The sequence below is a fragment of the Apteryx mantelli genome, chromosome 6, assembly GCF_036417845.1.
Source record: "Apteryx mantelli isolate bAptMan1 chromosome 6, bAptMan1.hap1, whole genome shotgun sequence".
Classification (NCBI taxonomy): domain Eukaryota; kingdom Metazoa; phylum Chordata; class Aves; order Apterygiformes; family Apterygidae; genus Apteryx; species Apteryx mantelli.
In genome coordinates this window covers 33989368-34008939 of record NC_089983.1, presented here as the reverse complement: position 1 = coordinate 34008939, position 19572 = coordinate 33989368, and the positions used below count along the sequence as shown (strand labels likewise).

The 19572-nt window shown below is 52.1% G+C and overlaps 1 protein-coding gene across 1 annotated transcript in view; it reads left to right on the top strand.

The window, feature by feature from the left end:
• IGFBP2 (insulin like growth factor binding protein 2) overlaps positions 1 to 17843 on the top strand; it is a 68751-nt gene extending 50908 nt beyond the window's left edge. Inside the window, exons 2-4 of the mRNA XM_067299233.1 lie at positions 8969 to 9192; positions 11440 to 11580; positions 16341 to 17843. Of these exons, the coding sequence (XP_067155334.1) occupies positions 8969 to 9192; positions 11440 to 11580; positions 16341 to 16508 (533 nt within the window). The 3' untranslated portion in view covers positions 16509 to 17843. The remainder of the gene's footprint in view (positions 1 to 8968; positions 9193 to 11439; positions 11581 to 16340) is intronic.
• The last annotated feature ends 1729 nt before the right edge of the window (positions 17844 to 19572 follow it).

Below are 19572 nucleotides of genomic sequence, written 5' to 3'. Positions count from 1 at the left end.
CTTGTCAAGGCTTACCATTCTCCAGAGCATCTTCTCTTCTTTCTTGATGGGCTGCAGAGTACCGTATCTGAAAATCATCCTCACGTGGGTTCACAGCTCCCTTGACTCTGCCGGCCTCTGGCTCTCCAACAGGAAAGAGAGGTGCAACATCCCGATGCCAAACAGAGGTCACTTTAGTAATTAACTTGGGTCACTGTCACGGAGGCTGCAGTACGTAAAGCTCTTCTGTGCTCACATTGTCAAGGCTGTGGGATGGAAAAGCCTCGACAGGCTTGGGCTCAGAGACGAGCCTGTATTTTCTAATGCAAGCTGGGGAAATTAAGGAAGTTCTAACACAGCAGTAAAACCTATAGGAAATGAAGGAGGTGGTTTTGTGGTCCAGATTCATTTTGGAAATTCATAGGAACTGAGGATTTAGGAACTGAATTTGTATTAGAAATCAGTGCAGGATTTTGGGTGGCTGGAACACTGAAGACCACACGTGTGAGAACGACAGAGGAAGGAGGGTCTGAGACTTGCGCTGGAAAAGTTAACAGCTCGTTTCATTTGGGCAGAAGCCTCTAATGACTGAAAAGTAGCTACTGCACTGGGGATTTTACAGATGGGGTCAAGGTCAAAAAGGGAAGCTGCAGTGCAATTAATACAAGCTTGGAAGTGTTTTCAAGTTAATTCGTTTGGTTTGGCTGGAAAGATTGCAGCTTTGTGGAGGGCTAATCAGGGAAGTGTGTTGAGAAGAGCTGAGATATGGTTCAGTAACAAGGGGGAATGCTTTGATTGTGGCAGGGAGCTCGGAGGGCCTCGTTTGGCGCAACCCTTCAAACACGTTAACATCTTTTCCCTGAGCAAGCTGCTTTCACACGTGCTTAAAGTTATGCATGTGCTTACATGCATTGCTGAGCAGGAGCCTGCAAAAGCATCTAAACGTAGCATTTACAAGCTGCTTTTCAGGGCACTGCTAAAAAAAACTGGTCTGGAAAATAAGGAGGTGAGTTATCCCCCCTGGTGCAGAAGGTAAGTGGAGACAGAGTAGGGCTTGCCCAGGGTCACTCACTGCACAGCAAGGTGAGAACAAAAGCACTGTCACCAGCTGTGAGCTGAGACCCACTGGCTCCTCAGCCTCACTTTTTAGCTGCCTGGCGTGTGTCTGCTGTAGATTCACTTGGGGATGATTATTGCAGCTCTGCGCTTCCCCAGTCGAGTGAAACAAGCTAGTGTGGCTCGGGTGAGCGGGGAAAAGAAGAGCGATTGCAGGTGGGAGCTGGGTAAGTGAGGGGACTTGAGAATTGTTGCCTTGTGTTTTCGAGGGACCCAAACAGCATTTTGCCTTATCGTTCTTGGCACAAAGTAAACGACTGGCGCAGGAGGGAACAGGATGTTGCAAACAACATTTGCAGGCTTGTTGGCTGGAGGAGGACTGGAGCAGACCTTCCCCAGCGGTGGTTTGTGCTCTGCTGGGCCCACACAGAGTGGGCTGGTGATGTGCTACATGGCCCATCAGTCGAATCGTTTGGACAGAAAGCTAACAAAACAAACCCTGCTATTTTATCTATTCAACCTTGGCCGCACATTTCCATGAAATGGTGGAAACTTACTATTTTTGAAAATTTTGTTCTTATTTGAAATTTTGTTGGCATTTGCTGACGTGTTTGTAGATATATTGGGAGGTGGAGGGGGAGGAGGACTAAAGGACTAATAGGCAGTCATGCAAACACATGCACATGCAGAAACACATATAGGCGGGCAGTGTTATTGCACAAGTGCTGTATCCTTGGGAAACCAGTCTACAAACATGATTTAAAAACAAAACAAAAAAGGGCACTTTGAAGCAAAGCCCGGGGGAAGCGGTATTTTAGTCCCTCTTCTTCCCTTGACTGTATCAGAACCATTTCAGTCTCATTTGTGTGCTTGCTCCAGGTTACCAGGGGAGTTTGGGTGCTATGAGGGCACAGATGCACCAACAGGATGCTGTGTTTTTTCTGTGAGGGCTGTGAGTTTTTCTCAGTTCTGGATCTAGGTGGCTGGAGGAGGGAAAGCTGCTCTCTTCCAGCCACTGGGAATGGGCAGAGGGACTGTGCAGCCCAGGCAGAGAAAAGGAAGTGAAGTGGACTGCAGAGAGCTGTGCTGCCCCGTGCCGTGCCACGACTGTTGACTTGGAACTTCCCCTGCGCTTGGAGGAGCATAAAGCATTTTCTGGGAGATGCCCGAGCCAAAGGAAGGCACTGGGTGCCCCTTGGATCACCCCTCGGTGCCGGTGGCTCAGGGCAAGGAGAAGAGCTTGCTAAGCAACCGCGGGCCAGAACATGCCGTTCCCAGCCGAGTCCTGCCCTCCTCGCTGGTAGAGATGGGCTGAAAAGATCGGACAGCAAAAATAAAGGGTGTTTATAGAAAGACCGGTTGGCCGAAGCAGAGATTGGAGCACTTTGTGGGCAACTAATCATGGAGGTAAAACAAGCTCTTGGAGACCAAAGTGGGAATTTTCTGCCTGCAGAGTCTATGGTGTGCAATCGCATCCTGACAGCCGAGCGCATTGACTCAGAGAAATAACCCCAGGAGTGTGTGGGCAGGGAGAGGGCAGTGGGGACCTGCCTTGAGGCACTCCTTGGCAGGTGGAGAGATGCTTTGAACTACCCTGAGCTCGCCCAGCTCCCAAAGCTGTCTCATGTGCATCCACCCTTGTCCAGCATCACTGGGGATACCAGCCTTCCCTGCCAGCCCCCCCCCCAAAGCTGGGCGGCACGAACACCTCTGGGGTGCCCAGGGAAATTGGCTCTGCAGGGGGATAGGGTACATTGGGAGAGCTTCCTCTCCAGCCTTGTATCCTGTGTGAGACACGTGACGTGCAGAAACGGCCACATCTCCACTAAGCAGCACAGGTTGGGCAAGAAGAGCACCAGTTGGAGGTGGGAGAGGAGGGCTCTGGGGCTGAAACCAGACAGGCATCGCTTGTGATTCCTCCCCCCCTTACACACCCCTTTTCCCCAGTGAAACAGCCATGTGGCAGATCTGAGCAGAAGGAAAGGAAGGGCCTGTTCACCTTACACAAGCTTTTAATGGGGAACGTCTTGCTGTGGCCCACTGTGGAAGCCAGAAGTACAAATGAGGCCCAGAAGAGATTAGATGCATGTAATAGGCCTGTAGGTGACTATTAAACACAGCCTAGATACAGCCTTTGGCTCAGGAAGCTCTTGATTGCCAGAAGCAGGGAGGAAAACTGGGACTGGACTGATGTATAATTGTGCTGTTTCTTCACCTTCCCTGAGCAGCCGTAGTTGGCCTCTGAGAGAGATGTTGCTCTGGGGTAAAGGTTTTTTTTTTCCTGCTCCTGCATCCCTTCTTCCTGCACCCATCTTCTACATAGCCCATCACTTGTGCTCCCTTTTCTGTTCTCTGTGACGTTTTCCAGTTGCATTTTTATTTTTTTGGTGCAAAGCAGAGAGTGAAACTTGAGCAGCTGCTTTGGTTTATTCTGCCTCCGGAGAGACACATCCCAGCCCAGCTGGATCATGCACAGGGTCGTACTGTGTCCCAGTGCCCCCGCGTTTCCCCTCCACAGCCGACCAAGTGCTGAAAGATGCTGTGCACCAGCGCGGCGCTTTGCAGTTTGGCAGCAGTTGTCGGCAAACCCTTGGTCCTTTTTGGGGTAGGATGGGCCAGAGGGCCTGGGGGGGACTTTGTACTTGGCAGCTCCTGCTGCGAGGAAATTGGAATGCTAATACAATCCCTGCTGGCAAATGTTTTCGGAGGTATCTGAGCTCCAGGTCAACAACACCCACACCAGACTATTGAACAGGAACCTTTGCCCAGGGCACTCCTAGAAATACTTTGCAGGCTGATCAGACAGAGGTCACGAGGGGCTGCAGGCCGTGTCTGCACTTTCCCCACCTTTCTGCAAGTAAGTCTGGGGCCATTGCTGGTGCATGTGTATCAGGTTTAAAGGCCCTGGCTGCTCTCAGGCTGCAAAGGATGGGTACTGGGAGTACAAGCAGGAGGGGGAGTCCTGCTTCTTGCAACAAAAAAGTGGCAAGCAAAACACAGAACAGGCACTCAACTCTTCCTGAAATTTGGAAAGTTGCTGCCACTGCAGGCTGAAAGGACAGATAGGGCTGGAAAAAGGGCCAGACAAGACAAAGTTCTGCTTGGGGTGAAAAAAGGTTCTTTGGATGTCATGTTGCCTGCAGCCCCGGCCATACCTATTCCTCTGTGTGCTGTGCTTGCCAGGGATTGGGGCAGGAGCACGGGTTCCCAACTCCCAGGTTCACACATGGATTCACTGCGTGGCCTTGGGCAATGCTCTCGAATTTTTCCTTGCCTTCCTTCTTTACTATTTGCAACTGAGAAAGAAAACCTCTTTCTCCAGGGTAATTAATGAGCTGTAAAAGGCTTTGATGTCTCCAGCAGGAATATGCTGGCACGAGGAGGCTGCGATGGTTGCAGGAGTGAGCCGTAAGCCGGCCGTGGCGGCCCCCACCAGCCTGCTGTGCCACGAAACCAGAGCCAGCGGATAAAGACGCTCCAGACAGCGTGTCGAAGGCCACTTGGGTGTAACTTTTTGCAGGTCTGGGACCTTAATCAGCACTTAGACACTAGTGAACACCCTGGACAGATAAGCAAATGAATCTGACACTGGCCAAACTGTTGTCAAAGGAAAACAAGCCCAGGGAGTGAGTGGCACTGGAGAGAGAGGCTGCGGTTGCTGGCGTGGTGCATTGCACCCCTGTGATACAGGCTAGCCCTCTTGCACTAAGTGAGTGCTACTGGCCAGAGCCCTGTCCTGCAGCCCAGATACACTTTGGGACTCTTGAAAAGGATAATGATGTATTTTTAACTTCAGGCAGCTGCCTTTTTTTGCATGGCACTTTTTGTTGTTGTTTCTGTGGAAGTGGCGGGTCATTTTTTAAAGCTCTCTGTTTCTCAGCCATCTTGTCGGAGATGCCTAGAGGTCTCAAATCAGATTCCCCCAAATTTTGATGCTGGAAATTGGTAGCTGCTTTTGAAAATGTTGGCGAGACTGTGCAGCTCACTACAAACATTAGCTGATGGCCATTTGAATATGCTTTTACCTCAGCCAAGTCCTAGCCCCATTGAAGCCAATGGGAATTTTCCTTGAAAAAGGCCATAAAGAAATCATTTTCTTGGCATTGAGTGAGGTGTTTCATGGGCTCCACATCAGTGTTCAGGAGAACTTCAGCTATCTGCTTTGATTCCTGCCATGGTTGTCCCACCCTGCACAAAGCGCTCTACCTTTTGATCTAGAATAGCACAGGAGATGTTTTCCACATGCCATAGGAAAATGGAAGAACTATAAAACATAATTGTTTTGGAGTTTGGCACCATTCCGTTCACAGATATATTTAGCATGAATTGAAATTGGTCAGCAAAAGGGCGTTTGCCAGGATGACGAATGGATTAGAGTTGTATATCTAAGGCAATCGCATACCTGCCCATCCCACGCCGGTGGGGTTAGTGAGTGGCATAATTGGTTCATGGATAGAGTCATAAGCGAGTAAGCACAGCTCACTTCTCTTGGGCAGTGTTAAAGAGTTTTTTGGCTGTAAAAGGCATTATTTGGCTCTCAGCGTGCTCTCCCCGCTTTGAGGCTTGCTCTCTCTGCTCTTGCCATTGCTGCCTGGCTCCTGCTTGCTCTTTGAAATGGGGTCTGTCAAACCTGACGCTCAGCCTCCTCCCTTGCACACAGCCTGGATGTTACAGAAATGCCAGCGCTTTCCACAACAGGCCAACTTCTTTTGTCCCGTCTCCCTTCCCTGCTTGCTGGAGCATCCTGTTTGTTGGCTTGAATGAAAGTGAGCAAGAGGAGAGAGCAAACTGGCAGCTCCTGGCTCCTGCCCATGTAGTAGCTGTGATTATACCATGTCCCGAGCGCTTTCTCCTAAGGAGTAGCTTAGGATTTGGAAGAGGAAAAACCTCTCCTGGGGCTCTGGAGTCAGCTGCAGGTGGAGCAATCGGGCTTAGCAGCAAGGCAAGGGCTCAGATCGCTATGGCTAGCTCTGCGTCAGGGAGGAGAGCTTGCAGTTGATAGCAGCAAGCTCTTTCTGGCCTCTGTTCCAGGTTCACTCTTGTGATGGTGCCCAAGGAGCCAAGACCAATCCCTGGGTGTGTTCATACACATGGGCTTGCACGCTCAGCTCCCATCAGTGGTTTTCTTTGGGCTGATCTTTGTTAGCATTGGAAAGCAAGAAAAATGAGCAAAAATATTATCAGAAGCAGGTTTTGTGAATGAATCAGCCGACAAGAGGCTTACCAGCTTGCCTTGATTTACTAGAGCAATGCTTATTTGGGCAAATGTCTCCATATTTTAGTTGGAGGCAGGAAGGAACAAGAATTGATCAGGAAATGCCCTGCTTTCAATATGCTGCTTTTCCATCACTTTGTACCATCAGTTTTCTGAATGGGGACAGTCTGTGAGAAACTGGGCCAAGTAATGTCACTGCAGTGCGTCTGAAGTGCTGCCCTGCTGTTGCAAGGGGCAGGCACGCAATGCTCGTTTCCTCCTGTTGAGGAGGGACCACCAAGAAAAGGAGGACAAAAGACATCAAGAGGCTAAAACCCTCTGAAGTGGCTTGCCGGGAGTTGGTGTTGGGTGGGCCTTACCTATCTTTCACGCAGTAATTTTTTGTTTGATCCTGTGTGTAGGGCAATCTCATGGCCTTCTCTCTCCTCACTATGTGTTTCTAATTAAAGAGGAGACTGATGAATAAACAGAAGGTTCCTGCTCAAAATATTCCTTACCCAGCCTTAGGGCAATGGCTAGACAGCAATCGTCGGGCAGCAGCCCAGACTTTGAGTTTACCCATCTGGCTGTCAAGCCTGACCATCTGAATTCTTGTCTGGAACCTGTATTTGAGGAAAGTCCTAGACTTCACCACATTGATTTTGCCCTGTGTTTGCTTTTCAGTTGCTACCTAAGCAGCTAAAAACCCACAAACCAAACACATTTAGTATTGCTGGGAAGTGGGAGGATCCCAGTATTGAGAGATCTGGGGCCAAAAACATGAAGAAATGCAAAAGATGACTGGATGAATCCATGGAGGATGAGTCTACTGGTGGCCTTTAAATGCTGATCAGATGAAGTCTCTAGTTGTGAAAGTGCTTTTATGGCTGGTCTGGGGGAGGGGTGAGAATGATCCCTCAACATGTGTCCCTAAGCACCTGCTCCTGGTTGCAGCTGTGAACAGGATGCTGAGCTGGGGCGGTGCTTTGGTCCAGCCCACTTGGACCAGCCTGTGATCCGTTTGCAGGCAGCCATGCATTTACTGAGTGATTTTAGACAAGGCTCTTCTGGTGTTTTCCTCATGTGTGAGCCTGGGGTCGTAATACCTGAAAAGAGCTTGGAAAGCTGTGACAGAAATAAAACGCTTGCTATTACGGTTTTCGTTCTGTGTCATGACAGTACAATTATGCCCTGACAGAACATCACGATGCAGCTTCTAACAGAAAGGAAATGTTAAAATCTTTAAGTGTTCTGCATGTTTAGTCTTCCAAGAAGCAAGACAGGCCCATAAATGAAGCCTCGTTATGTGAGCATTGCTTGCACCCCATCACGCACAGTCTAATGTGATTTCTTTATTTTTATACAAGTGTCTAAGGTCTGGAGTGCTGGGCAGTTGAAATCAAAGTTGCCAGAGCGAATCTTGGTTGTGTTGCTGATGCTGGGAGGCTGGAGTGCCACAGTTTCTCCTCTGTATGTTGAAAAAGACTTTGTCACCACTGTAGGACCAGAATGGCCTGGTCTGTCATTTACGTGGTATCTGTCATGCTGCTGAAGAAGTCCTGTATACAGAGGTGTACTTCGCATGGCCTGGGTTATTGTAGTGAGAGGTGATGTGTGCATGCAAGTGCAGAATCACAGTTTGGGTTGCTAAGGACCTCTGGAGGTCTTTGTCCAACCCCCTGCTTAAAGCAGGGCTGGCTTCACTGTTAGCTCCAATGTCAGTGTTTGATGTGGTTTTGCAGCTTTCTCTGCAAATCGGCCAGACCAGAGCAGGAGCCCTGTACTGCCAGGCACCAAGGAGACTCAGCCTTATCACCTGCTGAGCTTCTGGTGCAAGTGGGAGGATTTGAGATCTCTCCTTGCTCTCACCGCAAAGTCCAAAAGGACCGGTGTTTGCAACAGTGACCACCATGTTCTAATTTGGCAAGGATTTATTACAGAAACAGCACCCAGTGAACTGGGAAAATGCACAAAGCAGAGGGTGGAGGAGGTTGAAAAAACTCAGTGTTTATCCTGAGTTTTTTGCTAACTGGTTTTGAAACAGCCAAATTACCTGGGGGTCTTGTGGCTTGCAGCAGTGGCAGAGTTGACCCCAGGACACATGGAGTTGTCTTGTAGTCAAAAGAAGTAGCCAAATGCAAAAGTAGGTAGAAGCTAAATGAGTAATGCACCATATGGCAAATGATGTGAAAAAAGATATGGCAAGGAGGATCACTGAAATGGCAGGATCTTTGAGGAAAATTAGGGTGGCCATAAAACAGAGGCTGGTATTTCTGAAAGCGGTCCTGAGAATTTATTTTAGCACATTAATATTGAGTAAGTATTCCTGGAGATATTCTGGGGGATGATAGATGGATTCAAGGTATTGGTACTAATCGCTGTGGTTTTAAGTTTTGGAGCTCGAATACACTTGGCATCACTAATCCAACTGGACTTCTGATGGGAAAATTACATTCTTTGGGAAGTAATTTAGAAGGTCAAAGAAAAACCAGAAAGAACTTCTCCAGCAGTGATTTCCCCTGCTCTCTAAACTGTCTTTTAGTGTGGTAATAACTCCAGAATGAAAGGATCTGTTCTCACCTTCCAGATGAAAGGGCTAATGCAACTTAAAATTTTTGCATGCAAAGATTTTATGGCTTGGTAACAAGCCATGCTTGAAAGCGATCCAGGACGGGATAAACACGTGAGAGAGCAGTTGGCCAAGTTTGACCCTTTCCTTTTCTCCCCTCTCTCTTGCAGATGGTGGTGATGACCGGTCAGAAGCAATCCTTGCCGAGAACCACGTGGATGGCACCACAGGGATCCTCAGCGGAGCAGGAGGGAGGAAGCCCATGAAAACAGGCATGAAGGAGTTGGCAGTTATGAGGGAGAAAGTGAATGAGCAGCAGCGGCAAATGGGCAAAGTCAGCAAGCCCCATCATAACCATGAAGATTCGAAGAAGTCGCGAATGTCGACAGGCAGGGTCAGTGGGCAGAGCGCGTGCGAGAGGGAGACAAGGGCAGAGGGAGTTAATGGAGGCAGCTGTGGCTCGCCTGGGAAATGCTGAATGCAAAAGCCTTAGTGACATTTGCAACAAACTGTCTTAGAAAAAAGGAAAAAGAAAAAAGAAAAGCAAAGCAAACATTTGTTTTGGCCCGAAGCTGAGGCTGAACGCACCATCTGATGAACTTTAATCTCCTAGCGAGGAGGCATTATTTTCATTGCAACTACACCTCGACAAAAGAGGGGGGGGGGTCCTGCTGACTCAACACTTACCTCTGCAGCAGGAGCGAGCGTGCCCTCTGCCCACAGCCTGGCTTTCTCACACCCTTTTTCCCTAAGTGACTGCCAGGAAAAACCCAAGGCGATTTATGAGGGGCCTCTGCCCATCGCAGGACAGCCCCAGTCCAGGTTCAAGGGGAGCCAGAGTCCTCTAGGAAGGGCTGTGATTTGGCATGCAGCAGGGAGAGTGTCCAGTGTCCTCCTTGTCCCCTTCCCTGTCCCCATCTCTGTGCCCTCCAGTCTGTGGCTATGGTTTCCCTCTAGTGGGCAGCTTGGTCAAGGCAACTGGATAGCACAGGGATGCAAAGCCACACCAAAATGCCCATAATACATATCTCTACAAATGAGAGGGCAATCTGTAGTGGAGGGGGAGAGCAGGGGAACAGAGAGGAGCTTTAAGGGAGAGCCCTCACCTCCTCCAAGGGAAACAGGCAAAGCAGAGGTTCACTGCCCTGTCCCCACAACATGCACTCGCTGTGTCACCCCAGATCCCCTTGCTTCTGCAGTGCTTGGGTCAAATCCAGCCTAACTGGCTGGTCTGTGTGTGGGAGACCCAGCTCCATGGCATGGCGCAGGCACTGCCGGCTTGGAGAGCCCCTGTGCTGCTGCTGCTGCTGCTCCCCTGGAAGAAAGGCCAGCGATGCAAAAGCACAGAGGGGCAGGCTCGTGCCGGCTAACATTAGGCCGAATTCAGCCAGGCTGCCTTGACTGGGAGCCCTGGCTTGAGGCTGCTGTGGGAATCAGAGGAGCAAGAGCGATGCCTCGCTTCTTTGGGTGCTGCTGGTCCCCGGGGCTTCCCCTCCACTCCCGTGAGGTCTCAGGCATTTCAAGGCGCACTTCTGGGCCAAAATCATGTCACGAGTCTTGGAGCAGGGCTGTGCCCATTGGGACCCTTCTGGTCAGTCCAAGTTAGGGGGGGGGAGTGAACCCTGCTTCACATCACTGTGCATCACCCTATCACTTAGCCAGTGAGACCCACGGGAGCATCGCTCAGGCTTCCCCTCCTCAGTGTCTCCAGGGCCTGCGATCTGGTGTCATGTTGGCTCTTGGCAGTGTGAAGATTTGGGTGCATGGCAGAGGGGAGAGCAAAATCCTGCTGTGCATTGGGGGTGCAGGTGGCTGTGATCTGGGGGTGTGGGGGCACACAGGAGCCCCGTCTCTTTGGGACTGCTTCTCCACCACAGTGCAGGACCTTAGGGTGGGCAAAACCGCTCGCAACTGGCCCGTTGTCCCTTCCCTCTTCATGTTTCTCAGGAAAAGTGAAGGTACCAGAGCCTGGTGCTTGGGAATACAGGAAAATAGTGGGCAAATTGTAAGCAAAATTGGACAAAAGAGGAAAGTAGCTGATAAGCAGAGGCAACGTTGCCCTCTGCTCCACGAAGCTTCCCTGGCACTGTCCTTTGTCACGGTCGCTTCATGACCAGGCTGTGCTTTGTTTATACTGTGTAAGAGAGATGCGTTTGCGGGTGTGAGATAATTGTGTGTGTAACAGATGGGATCTATGTGTGTACCAGTGTGTGGGGTATGTGCATGGTATGAAGGTGTTGAACATGTGTGTACGTGCATGGAGATGGTGGTGTAAGCAATGTGTGTGGAGGCAGGGAGTCCACATGCAAATATGCTCAGCGGGGTGCATGTGCACAGAGATGTGTACATCTCCGTGCATACATCTGTGTGTCCATCTGCTTGTAAGGACTTTGGGAGCAAGGGCAGGCACAGCAGTGGGATTCTCATCTCACCAGCACCGGCATAACTGCAGGTGCCAGCAGCAAGGCTCGTGGCAAACCTGTGTCCTGAGGACTGGGCTCAGCCTCCCCAACAGGGAAGTGTGCGGGGTGTCCCATGGTCATCTTTACTGGCATTTCCATTGTCTGAGGCGTTGACACTGTCCATGTTCCCATTGCCCTGATTTTTTGTTGTTGTTTTCTGCTTTCTTGGCTTTTTTCAGACTCCTTGTCAGCAGGAGTTGGATCAGGTCTTGGAGCGCATCTCCACTATGCGGCTGCCAGATGAGCGAGGTCCCCTGGAACACCTCTACTCCCTTCATATCCCCAACTGTGACAAGCACGGCTTGTACAATCTCAAACAGGCAAGTGGGGGAGTCCCCAGGCCAGCTGTGCTCCCACCAGCAGCCGTGGGCTCAGCACACATTCCCTCACATGCAGCCTCAGGACACACGCAAAGTTCAGGGCTGGGCTAATGTCGCACACTCGGTGTGAGGCACGAGGTAAACAGCAAATATCACACGTGGCACAGGCAGTGATGCCTAAATGGATCTGGAGCCATGGGCTTGCAAGCAGGGATGTGTGCAGGCACCCCATCCACACAAACACAATGGTGCGTTGGCCGTGTGCAGTGGCACGCTAGGTTTTGTGCGTGCGTGGAGAGCTCCAGGGCAAACACATGCATGCTCACAGCAGCAGGAGACCTTCACAGCCATGCACACAACTTCAGGTGGTGCGCGCAGCCTGCTTGGTGGAGCAGCAGCTTCCCCAGGAGCTGAGTGGGGAGGGGACCACGACTCGGCAACGTGCAGAAGCCCTCCGCTGGATGTCCCCAAGTCCCAGCTGGCCCATGAAGCTGGGCTGGGGCAGCTCTGCAAGGTGCAGCGGTGCCACGAATCCCCCTGAAGATGACAAACCCATTTAGTTTGCAGCTCACTCTTCCCCTAGAGATCCACTTACCCGTCCAGGTCTATTTTCTTGAGCTTTAAGCCAAGTCTTATCCTAGCTGGGTCCCGCCACAGTGGAAAAGTGGAGAGGGGCTGAATGCTGGCCAGTCCCGCAGACAAAGCAGAAAGAGGTCAGAATGGTTTCTAGCACACTTGACTAATTTTCCTCCACAAAACGAGGCCAGTCCCCGGGGTTCTGGGGAGATTCCTTGCACATGAGGTGAGGTTGGGATGCAGCACCCTTCTGAAGATGATTATGGGCCCCAAAACCACTCAAATGACTCTCTATGTAATGTGTGTCTGAATTCTGACTTGGCTTTGTTCATGTGTAAACAGCAGGTGTCAGTGACTGAGGCATAGGGAAAAAATGCCTTGTGTCTGCTTTAATGTTTAGCATTTAGCATCTTTCACAAACCACTCATGTAGAGCCAGATAAGGGCCAGGGAGGGATTTTGTCTGCCAGGCTATTGCGCAGTCTTCCCCTGCGGGGCCATGGGATGTCAGAGCAGCCTCCAGCTCTTACAAAACCATGGTGCTTTGCGAGCCTTCTGCTCAGACACCGCTGCACCTCTTGCAGCGCAGGATGCAAGGACTCGGCCACGGGGAGGTGCAGAGCTGAGTGCGCCACCTCTCTTGTCTAAGGGTCTGCTTCATCTGCTAGCTGTGTGTCATCAGTGGCTTGAGGTCTGGGTACACCAGTTTGCCAAGGTGGCGGCATGTGCCCATGTGATGGTTGTGAGTGCCTGGGTTAGTCCGGGCTGCCTGGGAGCCAGTGAGCCCTGCTGATTTCTCCTCTATGAATGAATGCTGTTCGTGGAGGCAGGCTGCTAGGCACAGGTTTGGCTTCAGGTGTGCTTTTTCTGGACCTGTTTTGGGAGTTTTCCAGCCCTCGGCCCTCATTCAGGGCTTGTTCCTGGGCGCTTCTGGTGTCCAGGTCCGGTGTATCACCTCTGCCCTGAGGAACTTGTGAGTGGCTGCTTGGCAGCCCAAGCCCTGGCCTGTCTGTCAGTACAGGCTGTACGTCACACTCATGGCTGTGGCGGTCCCTTCTGCAGAGGATGTCACAGCAGTCCTGGGGAGACACCTCCTCCAGGCATGTCCTCAGAAGGACATTGGCCAGGAATGTGGGTAGGTTGAGGGGAGAAGAAACTATGTAAGAGATGAGGGAAGATGCAGAAGTGAGAAGGTAGGTATCACCCAGTACCGTCACTCACTGAGCAACATTGCTTTGGCCAGGTTTACCCATCTAGCTCAAGGCCTTTTACTGAAGTGCTTAAGATAGCAAGTCACTCTGACTGTAGTCACCAGGGAGTCACCCCTGGGTGCAGCTTTTCCCACCTAGGGTCTGATGCAGGCTCTGGAGCTGCCTGTCTGCCTGGCCCAGAGCACAGGGCAGTTGCATTTCTCACCTTTGTTACCTGGGCAGAAGCTGGGCCTCCACCTACCCCCACTGCTTGTGCAGTGTAACACACATTTGGGTGATTTCACTGCAAATTAAATCATTGTGTAATGAAGGTTTCATAATGAGAAGAGTTAGGAGTATTACTGCATAATTGTCCACTCATTGTAGTCGACTCTTGTCCTGGGTTTAAATGTCTGCTGCTTTGCAGATGAACTCCTTGGCTTCAGGCCCATCGTTCATGAGCTGGTGGGAGACCAGGGTGAACTCTGTATCACCACTGTGCTCCTGCCAGCCCCTTGCAGCCACCCTTGGCTGTTGCAGGCCAGCTGTAAGCTAGTGGGTCAGCCAGGAGGTGTGCAGAGGGGAGCCGGGGAGAGCTGGGAGCATTGGACAGGCCTTGGGAGAGACGTGGCATTAGAGATGGGAGAGGTGAACCTCCTGCTCTGGTTTAAAATTGGAGCATGCTCAGGTTTTCCTGGCACAGGGCGGAGGCTCTTAACTGAGTCGCCCAGGAGAGCAGCTTGCTCCTGCACCCTGCCTGCCTCCTGTCTTCTCCAGTTCATCCCAGTGCCTGGGCGCATCTTCCCTGAGGTGTTTTGCCCAACAAAACTTTGCAGCTAGACAAAACTGGCTTCTCTCTCCTTGCCGTGGAAAGCTCCTCCATCTGTTGCTTTTCTCTCACTTCTCCTCCCTAAGCACAACAACCAAAAATGCTCTAGTAATTTCTCTTCCCAGCCTATGGAAACCTGGGAGTCAGGGGAAGCACACGACATCCTTCCTTCCGCGGCAGTGCATCCAAGGTGCTGAGGGCAGAGCGCAGGGGAGCCTGTGCCAGAGCCAAATGCTACCCCTGGCATGCGAGGAGTAGTCACGGGGTCTCAGAAAGCACCAGGTGCCACAAAAGAGCCTGCGTCCGGGAGAAAGCTCACAGACAGCCAAACACCAGCTCGTCCAGGGTTGCCCTGTAGCCATGAGCGAATGGTACCTGGATGCAAGCACCCCCTCTGGCCACGTATAACTGATCCTGTGGAGGGGACCCGGGAATTCCTGTAGTTTTCAGGGCTGAGCCTTTTCTTTTTTCAGAGCTACTCCCACTCGTTGATCAGGAGCATAAAAAAATGCACTAAAGAAAAAAAAAGCACATGCTGTTTTGAGATAATCTTCCTCCCTCCCCTGTCCCACCTGGGCACTTACTCCCTGCCTCACCCAGCAGTGCTCGAGTGCACTTGGAAGGGCTGCATGATTGCACATTGGCCATAGCTGCAGAGAGGGAGAAGGGACCAAAAAATTACTTGTCCCTCCTCCCTGTCTTGCCCTGGCCAAGGCCAAACAAGGCAAATGCAACGCGATACAGGCCTGCTTATCCCTGTCTGCCTCCAGAGAGCTGCAGCCCAGGAGCTGCATGGGCCAATGGGCTTTTTTAGATCAGGTTTATCTACGTGTTTGCCTGATTGCAGGTTTGAGTCTGGACACAGTTTCGTCTTCCACAAAACCCCCGCAGCGCAGAGAGCCCGGCCCAGCCTCCCAGGGCCGGTTTGGGGCTCAGTGCTGCCTGGTGGGCTTGGACAGGTCTCCCCCTGCCTCAGTTTCCCTGTCAGCATGAGACCTCCCTGACGTAGGTCCCCAAGGCTCCTCCATCCCTCTTTGTGCGGCACTTTGCTGAAGGCCACTGGGGAAGCTGGGAGCCTTTCATCCCCCAGGCTGGGGCCCTCCTTGCTCGTGGCTCCCCCCTGCAACCCGTCTGCATCTGGCCTGGCAAGCTAAGGCCACCTTGAAACCCACTTTCCCTCCGTTGGGGTTTCCCAAGCCAAGTGTCAGCTCGTTTTCGTTTGCTGCCCTGAGATTGGGTGCCAACAAAAGCATTCCCAGTTGCTCCCACCTTCCTTGCGCCAGCGCTGGGGTGGAGGGTGCCTGGATGCAGTCTCATGCTGGGGAGTTTTTTTCTTCCCCTCTTTTCCTGCTTTTTATCGCCCCGAACAAGCCTGCATTTTGACCTTGGTCCAGCTGCAGGAAATGGCCTGAATTCAGCTTTAGCAGGCGCACGCAGAGCCCGGTGCGCTGGAGTAACCACTGCTGAGGGGGCTGGCTCTTGCTGTGCCCTGTTCAGGGCTGTAGCTCCGGGGGATGGAGGTGTGAGCATGCGGAGCAAAGTGCCTGCAGCTCTGCTGGGATGAGAGGTGGATGACAGCCCTTAGATCAAGAAACTCCTCTCGAACCAGGCCAGGCTTTGGGGGGGTTTTGGGGTCTAGGTTCAGACACGCCATGGTCCCTGGCTTTGGGCTGGGACACACTGAGACCGTTTCAGACATGTTTGGGTCTGTTGGGCCCTGCTTTCATGTTTGTTTTGTTTAGCCCAATTTGAAGATGAAATGAAGCTTACACAAGCCCTGTGTCAGCATGTGTCTCATCCCTCTCCCCCCAGGGATTTTTGACCCTATGGATTGCTTTCAACCACGGTTGAAAGAGGGTGATGAGTCTCGGAGATGATCGTTTACATGGTTTGTTAAAATCAGCTGCTTGGTCCCAGCATGGCACTGGGGGAAGAGGTCCAGCCCTCAGCTTGGACCTGGTGCAGTGATGCTGGCGCAGCACAGACCTGGTGCGGCCGAGTCTGGCACCCCTCAGTCTTGCCTAAATCTGAACTTGTGCCCTGCTGAATCCCAAAATGAAGCCCAGCCCTGCTCGGGCTTTCAGCGGGGGGGTTAAGGGGGGGGTGTAGTTTTCTTCTTTCGTTTCTTCGGCCACCGGCTCACTCCTGCTCTGTCCCTCGGTGCAGTGCAAGATGTCGGTGAACGGGCAGCGCGGCGAGTGCTGGTGTGTGGACCCCATCCATGGGAAGGTGATCCAAGGCGCCCCCACCATCCGCGGGGACCCCGAGTGCCATCTCTTCTACACAGCCCACGAGCAGGAGGACCGGGGAGCACACGCCCTGCGGAGCCAGTAGCCGGACGTGATCCTGCTGGTGGGAGGCAGCTCGCCGTGGCCCCAATGCCGGATTTTACATGGGTTTCAGCATGGCTCTTTAGGCTCCGCACGAGACTGGGGTTGGGTCCCGCGTGCTGCCCTCCTTCCCCTGCTGCCAGGTTCCCGGGGAGGGATGGGGCGACGGGAGGGGAAGGGCAGCGGGGGGATTGCTGGGAGAAGGGACTGCTTTCCTATAGTCTTTCACCCAACGTAAACCAGAGCACCGGTCTTTTTTTCGCCCCTTGCCCCGCAGCTCTGCCCTCCCTGCCCGTTTGCGGCACGTCCCAGCTCTGTCCCCCACTGCGGCAGCTGGCGGGGATAAGGCTGCCACTGCCGTGATGCCTCCAAAGAGGCAAAACTGCTCCTGATGGGCGGGAGGGGGGAAAAAACAAAAATGCACCCTTTCCCCCTCCCTCCCTGCCTTCCCCAAGACCAAAGACTGTAAATACTGTGTCGCCTGCTCCTCGTGTCCTGCCGGCCCTGCCGCGTTAGCCCATCTGCTGGTGGTGTTCATCCTGGCGCGGGATACGCTGTGGAAGGGAGAGAAGGAGGAGAAAGCCCCTTGGGTTTCCCAGCTGGACCCCACCAGTGCAATAGCGCCCATGTCCCCAGAGGCAGCGGTGGCAAGGGAAAGGGACAGGACGAGACGGCCCCCTCCTCCCTGAAACGCCTCGAGTCTGCAGCCGGCACTGAGGTGCAGTTGGCCCTGCCGGAGCCGGCTCCCCGCCGCTGGGCCATGAGGATGGGCCTGGGGCGACGGTGCGGTTAAAGGCTGGGTTTTGAGGGGTTTGGAGGGCTAGTGCCCAGTATTTCTTAGGATCAGCTTTTGCTGAGGGAGCTGTGGTGAGCTTGCGGGGGCCGGGTGGAAGGATGCCTGTGTAGATTTAGGATAACAAGCCAGGGAGTGTCTCTCTCTTTCTCTTTCATTCTTTCTTTGTTTCTAAATAGGATAAAACCCATCTAAAACCTGCACTCCCAAGCAGCTGCCCTTGTCCCTCCGTTCTCGCTTGGGACTAGAGTGAGCATCTGCTATTCAGCACACACTTTTTTTCTTTTTCTTTTTCTTTTTCTTTTTTTTTTGTAAGTACAGTACAGTATATATCATGCTTTGTAAAGGCCCTGACACACATGCACCCCCTCTGCCCACACACACATTTGTATAGGTTTAATCTGAGCAATTCCAGGTGCGCTGAGAGGTTTCGCACTGGATGTGCCGCTCCAAGGACAGATGTGTCTCTGCCGTTATTTCACCTGTTGATTTGTTTCTGTACAGAACACACTGATGCTGAGAATAAATAACTTCCCCGTCGCCTAAGCAAGGAGATTTTATTATTTTCTTCCTTCCTTTTTTCTTTTTTTCTTTTTTAATATGGATACCATTTGCAGAGCAATTGCAAGAGTTCTTACAATAAGACCCTTGGATGGGTTTTCCCTAGATGAAACCAAAGGTGAAAATGAAGCATCTCCTACTTTTTGGCAAACAAGTAATGACTGTGGCCTCCAAGCTCGGCTGCTCCAGGGGCTCAGGGTGAATTCCCCACCCAGGGAGGTGCAGGGGGACTCCTACCTGCGGGGGGGCTCCTACCTGCGGTGATGCCCTGGGGAGGGCTGCACTCGCCAGTGCCTGCTCACGGGGCTGTGCATGGGGCAGCAACCCACAGCCCACGGGGATGCTTTGGGAAACCACTGCCCAGCTTGACAAGGTCACCTGGAGCAGGGCCAACCCAGGAGGCAGCAGGGAGGGCACCGGGGCCTGCAGCGGCGAGAGGGGAGAGACCCAGAGCTGTCTGTGGGCCAGCGCTTGCCTGCAGTAATGTCGGGGTGGGGAGGACGCAGCTGCCCCCGACATGCTGGTGCATGAGCTGCTTTGCGGGGCATGGGCCCATGGGGCACTTCTACTTGTGAGGGGGGAGAGCTCGCCAGCCTCGAACCGTGCGGGTCTGAACCCTAGGGCCCAACCGTGGTGGGAACGGCTGCCGGTAGCTGCAAGCACACAGAAACTCGCACTGAACCCTGCAGGAGGAGAGGCACAGCAGGATCCCTGTGCTATACACCTCATCTGGGGCCTTTGATTCGAACACGGGAAAACAAAAAGTTTTGGAGGTTTTGGGTTTTGGAGGGAGGGGAGTGCTGGGTTTTGCTTTTTTTTTTTTTTTTCCCATTCCCCTTCTTGGCTCCACATTTCAGATCCAAACGCCGCAGACAGTCTCTGCAGACGAAGCCCTTTCTCATGTCCATGCAGGAGTTTGGAAGTGGCAGTGGAGGAAAAAGGGATGGGATCTCCTTTGGGCTGGGGTAGGGAAGTATGGGGGGGGGGTGCGTGCGTGTAAGAGAGGGAAAGCGCGAAAGCGAAAGAAAATGCACATGCATGCAAATCCAAGTAACTGTAAAAATTGATGCTACCTGTTTTCTGTTAACATCCAAGGCTTTTTTCATGTAAACCTTGCACATGCTGGCTCTCATCTGCAGTTTGTACTTTTTGTTTGGTTTAGGAATCAGGAAGTTTTCTTTTGTGTTTTTCTTTTCTCTTTTGGAAAAGCTGAGCTGCATAAAGTTGGAATAAATTAAAGGGGATGCCAGAAAACTGTCATCTTCCCCCCTTCCCACTCCCCTCTATTAATAGAACATGTTTTCTTGCCTGATGCATCACACACATTTGGCCTGTTCAGCTTTTGTCCTAGGGGTGTTGTAAACACTGGGCCCAACAAGAAGCAGTGGGAGTTAGTCCTTTTATCGTTATTGGTCCTAGTTGTATGAGCGGGGAAGAAACGGTATCACTCACCCCACTGGCCTGCTATATTTCTGCTCCACACATGGTATATTGTGACTCTGTAAATTGCAACTGGTGTCTTTGAATGCTCTTGAGTCAGTGTCTGGATGGCACGTGTGCTGAGACCATCCCTCTGCCCGACAGCAAACAGGTTTTGTGGAAAAGGATGGTTTCTTTGCACTTCGCTTGGTGGGGAGGAGGGCAGTGTGATGCTCATGGAGGTGGGAGCTGCCTAAGCTACCAAGAGGCCCCTGTGAGCAGTTTCCTGCCCTTC